We start from the raw sequence: 11,300 nt of genomic DNA on the forward strand, positions 1-11,300 counted from the left end.
CTTACTTAGGACCTTACTAATGTTACTAGCTATATTACTTGCAGTCTGCCTATTTTACAAAGATAATTGTTTCTTGTACTGCCAAATGTGTGATGGAGCCTCCAATAAAATGAATGATGATTAGGCAACTTGAAACGAATGACCAAATATATAGTCCTGTAAGATCACAGATTGTAATAGTGTAACTCTAGATATAAGAAAAAGCAACAACAGGCAAGCATTTCCTAGACTATAACAGACTAGTAAGACAAGTGGTCCAGAGGCTTTTGACTATTGTTAACAGGGTCTACTCTAGTAATAGCATGTTGAATAGCCTATCAATGAAATCCTTGACTAACCTGGGAATGCGCATTCCTAGTGCTGTGAGACAAATTGATCATGAAATGCCTCCCAAACTTAGGTCAAAATTAAGACCAAAAGGGAGGGGATTGTAAAATAAAGAATGTTGCCCACCATCTAGTTCTACAAGAATCAAGTTATTACCCACTGCAGTCATTGACCTACAATACACCCTGAGAAAGGAATTCTGGGCAAAATCAGGATGAGGCACTGTGCTCTGAGAAAACCGGCAGAATAGGCCTTCAGATAGATATTTTCAGGAGAAAATTCATGAACACAGTTTCTTTCATCTTCCCATACTTGGAAAAGCACTAAAACCATTAACTAAGATATCTGTTCCTTACGAATAATAGTAACCCTCCACCAAGTTGTGTGCTTGATTGCACTTAGCCCTTCTCTAAAATCACTTATATACTGGCCTCTCCCTTTACCTCTTTGGAACAGTTCTCAGAGCTCTCTGAGAGACTGTCTCCTGGGTTATAATCCTCAGTTTGGCTCAAATAAAATTTTCCATTTCTTTCTTAGACCACTGATTAATTATTTTGTCAACAGTACTTCTCCTGTGCATATGAGACATATATTTTGCTGCTGTCTTTTAGGTGGATTGCCAATGTGTAAAAGAAACATCTACCCAAGATTGTAGAAAAAAGCATAAATCATGAAGACCATCATTAGTCCTCTATTAACGCCCCCTAGAATAACTTTACCCACGTAATCATAGTAAACGTCTGTTTAAGAAAGAAAAACCATAAAGAAACACAGACAGAAAATAGAGAGAAAGGAAAGGAATGAAATAGAATTATAGTGGTATTTGTAGGCTTAAAGCCTCTGTAATATACAAAAATATATGTGTTCCAGGGGAGTCCTAATCACATAAGACACTATTTATCCATCATGTCTCATTTGTCCTCAATTCATAATGCTGTAAGATTAGAACCCCTGATGTGAAAGAGGATTCACTATTTAGAGCTATTTCTTTCTTTCTTAGCTTGGTGAAAGAAGGGGATGAGAAAAGAGGAAAAGAATTATACTGAAACTACACTTCACTTCTCTTTTTTATAATAGATTATTTTCTTTGAGAGAAGCATAAGCTATGATTAAAGTGGCAATATAATTGCTAAATTTTTGAGCCTCTAACACCTGCAAAGGAAGCACGTTGACAAGAAACACTCAGCAACCCAATTATTCCATGCAGGTTCTCATCCACCCAGAAAGCCATCCTCAAAATAGAATGGAACTTTTTCTCCTTCGCCAATCTGGTAGGTGCCTACGGCAAAGTAACCAAGAACCTAAATAACATTATTTATCATTATCCTCAACAAACAAAATTTAAATAAAATAGGATCCAAGGAGTTTAACACATAGCTTCCAAACTTTAATTATATCAATTATTTAACTGTGCATTCAGTTTATATTACACCTTGTCTTGATGGGAGGCTAAAAAGGAACAAGACTTGTTCCCCAAGAGATAAGGGACATTGCACTCTGTTCCCAGAAGTGGGAGAACAGATTAGATAACTGGTCTTTCCAGTTTTGAGGAACATTTTAATTCAACTGTGAAATAATGGAAAAATGAAATAAATTCAAGATTTCTACTATCTAGGAATTTGGGAACCTTAGAATGTATACCTTGAAAATAAGAAAATAAATAACTAAGTAGCTAGGGAAAAGAAAATCCAGGGAATTCTTTTTCTTTAAGAGGCTAAAAACTAAAACAATACTTTAAAAATAGTAATTTTTAATTGCTATTTTCACTCAATTCTTTCTTATATATTTTTAACCAAAGACACTTAGAGTTATACGTAATAGGTTGAAATAAGATGATTCTTATTTGTTTTACTTATTGGTGTCTTGGGAGTAAGCATTTACTAAGGGTCACTTTGGGAAATGTGATCCTTTCCATCACAAACAACTGTGCAGACAAAACATTCAATCTGAAATAGATTATTAGGTCAAAACACGTACAAAGCAACTCACAAATCAGAATGCACTTCTGTTGTCTCCCAAACTGGCAAAGATAAGCAAGGAAGTAGGAATGATGAGTGAAGGTTTCCAGGCCACGATCCTTGACCTGAATGTTCAAGGGTGGAAAGGGCATGAATCATAGGAAAGAAGGATGGGGGTAAAAGAATCAGTGTAAACCAAAGGAATATAAATAGGTTATAACAAATGACATTTAGCAAATGGCTGAGGCTAAAGACTTGGGACAGATTAGTGAAAATTAAAGCTACCATTATTGAATGCTTACAACATGTAAGGTTCGATGCAAATATTTCGTTTTTTGGGGGGGAGGAGTATAGTTGTTTTACAATGTTGTGTTACTTTCTACTGTACAGTGAAGTGAATCAGCCATATGAATATTTCTTTTTTTTAATTTAATTTTAATAAAACTGAGCCCCAGGGCTCAGACTCAGATCTCTGTCTTTGTTAGCCACCCTCACTGCCCAGATGATCTCCTGCAGTCTCATGGCTTTAAAAGGACCACTTGTACACTGATGACTCCCACACCTCTATCTTCAGCCTGGACATTTCCTCCACCTCCAGACTCATATGTCCAACTGCCTATTTGACATTTCCACATGAATGTCCAAAGGATATCTCAAATTCAAGATGTTTAAAACAAAACTCCTGATTTCCATCCACTCCACCGAAAACACAAAACTAAACAAACAAAAAAACCTACTCCTTTCTCATCTTCCTGCAAAATATATCCAATATTGGACCACTTCTCACACCTCCACTTCAACCATCCTATCTAAGCCACCACTATCTCCTGCAGGAATCACTAGAGCAGCCTCCTAAAGGAGGTGGATTTGAACTTGCTCTCCAGTAGCCCTCTGAGTCTATGCATTTCAAACCTTTCCACTTGTAGGACAGGCTCCAGTTATCGATTCTGTTATCTGAAGTGGAGACTGAGACTAATCATTTAAGAATGATTCTTGAACAGGTGAAACAGAAACAACGGAGGCTGAGAGCAGATGTGAAAGGGCAAGTGCAAGGTGGGATATTGAAGGTGCCAAGGATGGAACATTTGAGGACATCCAGAGGGACAAAAAAACCTGAACTCCTAAGAAATATCAAGTCCTAGGTCAAAGGTCCCCTCCGCGTTAGCCTTTCTTGACTCCCCAGGCAGAGTTCAGGACCTTAAGTATAGCAATGGTCACAGTACTGGATGTCTGTGCTGTGTGCCTCCCCCACTAGACTCTGAGCTCATATTGTGTCCCCAGCACCTGATGCAGCACTGGGGACCTGGTAAGCCCTTGGCAAAAGAGTGTTGAAAAGCCTTTAACAAAACATGGTATCATGGAAAGTGCGTTAGGAGCATGAAGAAGTGACTACATTCTTCTAGAAAAGCAAATTAGGACTTTACATAGGAAATGACATTTCAGATATATATATATATATATATATATATATATGAGTTTATCCAGGAAGATAACACTGATGGCCTAGACAGGGACAGCAGTGGTGTGGAAAGACAGAGGGCAAGGCTTGGAGAGGAAGTGAGGGAAAGGAAAACAGTAGTAGAAATTGGTGGACATGATATTGAAAAGTAAGGTAGAAGTTAAAGAAAGCAGCAGAGTCCAAGGAAGAGTTTCTCTTTCTTCCCAATAGTGGGGTGGTGGGGAAGCTGGAGGGATGCAGGGGGGATGTTTAAAAGAAAAGAGGGAAAGCAAGGCAAAGGACGTTGTTAGGGTTGATGGGTATAAAGACCAGGCAAGCTCATACCTGCAGTTCTTAATCTTTTCACTCCCAAATACCAAGTAAATTATGGAGCTCCAAGAGGTGGATAGGAGGCCAGAGGCTTAACAATCAGAGGTTAAAATTGAGTAAGATAACGACTTAATGTGTGAGCCAAGAAGTTAATGAGGGAGTGAGACCAACACTGTTGGTGTTGTAAGAAAAAGCCGGGTTATTACTACAGTCCTCCAAGTTCCAATTAACTTCCCATTAAGTGGTGCTGGGGGCTCGACTTCTCACCCCACGCCCAACAACCTGCCAAAGTCTGCGGTGGAATTCAAGGAAATTTCGACTAAGTGTATCTTCATCACCCGATGAAGGTAGAATGGAAAAGCAATTCACAGTGGATACCCACCCAGCTTTGTCCAGGCCTCAAGGAGAAAACGGGGAGGGGCACAAAACATCAACAAAACCACAACTCCTTTCTTTTCTTGGCCTTGTAAATCGCTCACGCCCTCCCTCCCCAAAAGATAAGCTCCTTGAGAGCAGGGCTTGGTCCTTCCCTCCTGGATGCCCGCATAGCAGGGGGCCTGGCACACAGTGGGCGCTCAGCAAATACTGGCTGAATATTGAATAAGGGCTCTGTAGCGAGGACCGGGAGGGGGATCTGGGTCTAAGGCCCAAGACTGTATCTTTTGCAACTGACCTTACGGCGGGGACGCCCGCGCGGAGGGCAGCAGCCCGGCTCCTGCGTCCCGCTCCCGCCGCCCCCCGGCGGCGCTCGGCGCCCGCTGCGCACGTACGTCACCTGCCTCCGGCTGGCACCCCGCCGCTGGGCCGGCGCGGGCGGTAGGGGCGGCTCGGGCGGCCGGGGGTCCGGGCCCGGCAGGCCGCTGCGGGCCGGGGGCTGGGCCCCAGCGCGCCGCAGCTCCGTGCAGAGCCGCAGGCCGAGCAGCAGAGCAGCGCCGAGCAGACAGCGGTGCAGGGCACCGCAGCCCCTTCCCGGTAGCCTCTCCCACGCCATGGCGGGCCGGGCCCGGGGCTGCGCTCCGCCGCCCGCACGCGCCGACCCGCAGCCCGGATGTGGCCCCTCGGGCCGAGCTGCCAACTGTGGCGACTCCCCCGCGGGCTGGGGCGCGGGCTCGGACCCGCCTCCCTTCCTCCGTCCAAGGAAGCCTCGGCGTAACCTTATCCAGCCCGGTCGAGAGCGCCCGGCTGGCAGGGTAGAGGGACGACGGGCCAGGAGGGGTCCCGGCGGCGCAGGCGACGGCAGGCGGCACGCAGGCGGCTCGGCTAAGCCAGACTCCGGGCCCAGCCCCACCTTGGGGGTCCCGGAGGAGGCGACCCCCAGCCCGGCCCCCGGAGCCTGAAAGCTACATAGCCAGAAAAAGCACGAAAAAAAAAGTCCTAACGAGATCCTAGGCCATAACTTCATTTTCTAGTATTAGTGTTGTTGAAGAAACACAGGAGGAGGATAGGTGAGCTGACAGGTTTTGCTACAAGGAACAAGTTCTGATTGTCAAGCAGTTTGCGCCATTAAGCACATTATAAAAATACATCACACTTATGCTCAGGTTTACAACTTCTCTCCCTCAAGAAAGAAGGGAAAGGGGGAGGAGACAATAGCGCTGGATGCAGAATAATCAAATTAAAGTTATTCCATTTCTAAATTCTGCCCGAAGCCAACCCGTGCTTTCTCCTCGTGTTATGAAATGTGTAGGAGGTGAAGGAAGGGGAGGGGCGGGGAAGCCAGCTAAGATATCTGACAGCAGGGAGAGAGAACAGAAGTTACCATGGCATGATGTAAATCAAATTAATTTAGCTCCAAACACACACCTCCCTGCTGTCTTGCAGAGAAAAACAGGGACAAATTTATCTTTCGGCAAAATGCTCCCCAGCTGGTATTTCCATCACCACCTTGACCTCAATTAATCAGCCTGAACGCTCACAGCCTGAAGTCCAGTGTTGGCTGTTCCGTTTTCAATTGCTAGTAAAATTCTTTCCCACCACCCGTTTGAGGTTTGGGTTTGGGTTTGAGTTTGCTTTCTTTAGCTGGGGCTACGTTTTTTTCATACTCTACGCTTGCATTTTCCATGCTTTCATGTTAGATTACCCCTGCCGAACAACCCTCTCCCCATGACAGCCTATAGCAAGGACAGCAGAGAACAAATACGGAAACCCCACCCCCATTTGAATTTTGGGAATTTCCCATAGAGTCCGCCTTTCTAAAATCTCCTTGGCTTAAGAAAGAGGTGATTTAATCTTTGTCACTCACAGAGCACTTGGGCTATTTCTCTACATGCAACAAAACTTCTCAACCTGATCTAGTCCACTCCCTGGGCACGCTAGGTCCTCAGACTTCTGAGTGTTTCATTATGATTTTTGGTTTTTTCATAGATGTAGCCCTCTGGCTATTGCACAATAGATGGGCTCTGTTTTAAAGAATCCAAGCAAGTACATTTTTCCTGACACAAACTCTCAGAGAAAACCTCGTATTCTGTGACTGTTTAAACAGCATGAGCTGTGGTGTTACACTTGAACTGTGTGCTGAATCAGGACCCTGCCTTTCAGAAGCTGTGAGACTTTTGACAACCTCTATGAGCCTCAGTTTTCTCACGTGTAAATAGACTTGTATATCTGGTAGAATGACAAGATTGCATAAAACATTTTATGTTCAGTACCTAAATAATGCATGGTTATAGAAGTTATTCAATTAATAGTAACTGTTTTTATCATTTACCATTAAAAAATCCTGGATGTTATGAAAAACAAAATTTAAGCATTCCAAGGTAGGTAAACATAAGAAAGTAGAAGGGTATTTGTATATCCTTAAGATATTTATCTTACACAGTATTCTCTGGATTAGGAGTACCCAACAGCTGCAAGAAACAACCACTAAAAGTCAAGATCCCACAAACGCACTCTATTAAATAACTGTGTGAAGCTTTTGAAGATATGATGTGTATTGTGCTTGTGGTGATTGTGGATCACCAATGTCTGATGCAGACTTTGCTAGAAGTTTTAATTTCTATGCAACCAACATAGTGCCACTAACTAAAGAAGTCATCTTTTGAAGATTATGATACCACTAAATTATACCCTCTGCTCATCTGTTGAGTTCCTCTCCAGGGGAGAAACATGAGGAGTATCCTATATTATTAAAATGAGACTCTGAACTGGGGGTGGAGGAGGGGAACACAGAACAGTGTAGCTCTTGAGAATGGGCAAGAGGCAAGATGACCTCATGTTTTCCCTTATCTCATTTCTGTGGTTCTCTAATATTTCCATTATGCAGGGGAAAATCCAAATAAAATGTAATATTTAAAGGCCCTTTTTCCTTACCATTTGCAAATGTCTCTATCTGTTTATTATTAATAAAAAGGAACCTGTTTATATGTATGTAGCATCATTAATTTTCTAGGAAGGAATCTCCTATTTTTAACTTGCATGCGTATTTCCATGTGTTGTCAATGGTAATGAATCAGGAAATGGGTCAGTTGATAGAGGAAAATCTAACTGATCACTGTGAGAGCTGACAAGCAATCTTTCATTCACGACCTTTGCTTTTCTTATAGACTTGAACTTGTCTCAGTCATTTCTGGATGTTTCCAAAATGCAGATAATCATTAACCACTGAGTCGTAGGTTGGTTAAATGTGCAGTTGAGTAAACCACAAAAGCAGCTTTCATCAGATCACAAATTACATCCTCCTTAAGGTTTCGGCCAACAAAAGGAGTGAAACCGAAAATTTTTACTACTAATCTCCTAGACACCATACATTTCAACTTGCACACATGCTGTAGTGCAGTGGTTCTCAATCAGGGATAATTTTGCCTCCTAGAGGATAATTGGCTATTTCTGAAGACATTTTGTTTGTTTGTTTGTTTTTACTTTGTGGGGTTTTTTAAAATTTTTGTTTATTTTTATTTTTGGCCACACCATGTAGTTCCCTGACCAGGGATCGAACCCGTGCCCCCTGCATTGGGAGCGTGGAGTCAACCACTAGACCACCAAGAAAGTCCTAGCCATGGATGTTAATGTACCAACTTTTAATTAGAGGCTGTCCAGAGAGAGAACAGAAGCTGACAGACTAGGATCCTCACCTCTACTAGGTGGTTATTTCTGTTTCACAATGTGAAGTATCCAAACTGAATTAAAGTTATCAAACTTAGAAAGGAATGGAGCTGTCATTAATATCTTCCCCTAAACCCCATTCTCTTTTCTCCATGTAATATCTGTTCATTGTGGAAAATATACACAAGCAAAAGAAGATATCAACAATCATTCATAATACCACAATTCAAATAGAGCTATATTTTGTTCCTATTCATATATATATATATATATATATAAAAAACAAAAGTGTACTCGTATCATGTGTATTTCTTTATAATCTGCTTTTGTAACATAATGCTATATAATTTACATATTAAATAATAAAGTATATTATTTAATATATAATTATATAATATTTAAATCATATTTAAATACATAATTTATCATATATTACATAATATGATGTCTGGGATTTGCTTAAAAACAATCCAGTGGGGAGGTGGGAGATAAGCGGGGGTATAAATGAAGCAAGAACAGCTGTGAGCTGATAATTGTTGTAGCTGGGTGATGGGGATTCACAGCTCTCTACTATTGAGTATGTTTGAAATGTTCCATAATTAAAATGTCACTAAACATTAACCTATTAACCTACAACATCATTTTTAATGGCTGCATATACCACAATTTAACAGATCTTTCACTGTTGAATGATTAGATCATTGTCAAGTTTTCGTTTTATAAACAATGCTGTGATAGACATCTTTGTAGCTAAATCTGATGAATCAGAGGTAGACTGAGAAAAAGAAAGAAGTCAAGGATGATTCCAAGGTTTTTCCTCAGTAACTAGAAGAATTAAGTTGCCATTAACTGAGAAGGGAAAGGCTCAAGTAAGAGTCGTTTGGGTGAAAAATTAAGGGTTTGATTTTTGTGGTCATGTTAAGTTTTGGAAACCATCCAAGTGGAGATGTCAAGTAGGCAGTTGAATTTAAAAGACTGGAATTCAGGGGTGCAGTGAAGCCTGGAAATATAAATTTGGATCATCAGCATATTGATGTTGGGAGTGAGGGAAGTAATATTTGAAGGCTTAGCTCTGGGGTTGATCAGTTTAAGGTCAAGAAGATGAGGCGGATCCAACAAAGGATTTGTAGATAGATAGGCAGAAAAGTAAGAATGTGGTGTCCCAGAAACCAAGTGAAGAAAGTATTTCTAGAAGTAAAAGACTGAGAGGTCTAATAAAATGTGGGCTGAAAACTGCCCATGAGATTTGATAACACCATGCTTTTTTATTACCTGTCTCTTCCAACTAGAACGTAAACTCCATGAAGTCAGGGACTTTGCTTTGATTATTGCTATAATCTCAGTTCCTTGAACTGTACCTGGCATGTAGTATGTGCTCAATGAATAACTGTTGAATTGAAGAGTGAATCAAATCTGTATTAATAATTATGTTAAATTTTTAAGGGCAGAATTGATAAGTTAAAGCAAAACTGAAAGTCTTTCGATGTGAAGAGCTATTATTAATTTTTCAGTCCATCAAAAAAGACTGTATTAATCCCATTTAAAGCCCATCAAATACTCCTTTGTTATCAGTGGGAAACCTCAAAGGATAGCTTGAGCCAGCCTCTAAGATGAACTAATCAGTTTATTTTTAGTTCCCTCCTACTTCTCTCACTACACTTGAACCAACTTGATTTCCCCTCCAATGCCCATCTCAAGCTGCATCTTAGATGGGATTGTGTTCACTGAACTGTCAATTAGTTTCCTCCTCCCCACCCTAAGGATGTAGCTAAATATTAAGATGACTTCAACATGACTTAAGTCCCCATCGGAAGCATCCATGTTAAAGGAAGAACTCATCAAGATGAAAGCTTTCAAGACCTAGAAGAACAAAGTTATAATAGAATGACAGACACTGGAACTGCTATTTGGGGCTGGGAGCCCTCCCTAAAATCACACCACTGCCTAGTCTACAACCTAATAAAGCCAGCTTTGGGCTAGTCTGGAAAATGCTTGGAGGATATCTCCATTCCCCCGGCCTGCTTGGGAAAGAGCTCTTTCCTGCCCCTTTTGAATCCCCTAATGCTGTGTTCTCTCATTCTTGGTGTTTGTCTTACTCAAGCATTTGTGGACTTGCTTTATCCTTCTTCTACACAGTCTGTTTCTCAAGCATGGGATGGGGTCTTACTCACCTCTGCAACCCTGCAATGCCTTTTGTGGATAGGGCCTCAATCAGACCTCTAGAAGTGTTGACAAACAGCAGACATCACACCCAACCCCGCTGAAATCAGACCCAAGATAACACATTTCTTCCAGCAGATCCTGGTGCTCATCCACCCTAACCAATAAAGAATCATGCTCAAACCCGTGCTGGATGGCTCACAGGTAATATTTCCAACCTGGTTCCTTTCTTCTCAAGGAACTTGGGAAGAATCAGGGAATGCTTCACATAAGCCACTGGGAAAAAAGAAAGATGTGGGTGTGGGGAGAGCAGTACATGGAATGGGTGAAAATTATGAGGGCTGATAGCTCTAGGCCTGGAAAGGAAGTTTCATCAAAGTTTCATCAAAGGAAGACACATCATACACACACACACACACACACACACACACACACACTTTCCTGTATTCTGAAAACATATCTGAGGCATTGTTAGACAGGTTTATTTATAGACATCAACTCTCATGATGAGACATTCCTGGATTTTATGACAATAAAGCAGCTTAGGTTAAGAACGATCAAAACATTGCCTCTTGGGCTTCCCTGGTGGCGCAGTGGTTGAGAGTCTGCCTGCCGATGCAGGGGACACGGGTTTGTGCCCCGGTCCGGGAAGATCCCACATGCCACGGAGCGGCTGGGCCCGTGAGCCATGGCTGCTGAGCCTGCGTGTCCGGAGCCTGTGCTCCGCAACAGGAGAGGCCACAACAGTGAGAGGCCCGCGTACCGCAAAAAAAAAAAAAAAAAAAAAAAAAAATTGCCTCTTTCATAGGACCAGGACCACCTACGGAGCATTTCCCCTCCCTCACCCTCAACTCATCTTATTAAGACACATGCCAGAAATAATCTCCCCACTACAGATCACTTTGAAGTCACAAACATTCCTGGTTGAAACTTTCCCAAAGTCAAGGGCTTAAGAAACCTTTTAAGGTCAGAAAAGATCACCAGGGAACTGACAGGATAAAGTGAAGCACAGCATGTCCAAAGGCAAACATCTCAGGGCTCTGTCA

General features: G+C 41.9%; 1 protein-coding gene across 1 annotated transcript in view; it reads right to left on the reverse strand.

Moving 5' to 3' along the window:
• METTL24 (methyltransferase like 24) overlaps positions 1-5,115 on the reverse strand; it is a 114,766-nt gene extending 109,651 nt beyond the window's left edge. The window contains exon 1 of the mRNA XM_022554302.3: positions 4,727-5,115. Coding sequence (XP_022410010.3) covers positions 4,727-5,044 — 318 coding nt within the window. The 5' untranslated portion in view covers positions 5,045-5,115. The remainder of the gene's footprint in view (positions 1-4,726) is intronic.
• Between the last annotated feature and the right edge of the window lie 6,185 nt (positions 5,116-11,300).

Source organism: Delphinapterus leucas, chromosome 12, assembly GCF_059928025.1.
Source record: "Delphinapterus leucas isolate spDelLeu-1000000601 "Yukka" chromosome 12, BTC_Dleu_Yukka2, whole genome shotgun sequence".
Taxonomy (NCBI): Eukaryota; Metazoa; Chordata; class Mammalia; order Artiodactyla; family Monodontidae; genus Delphinapterus; species Delphinapterus leucas.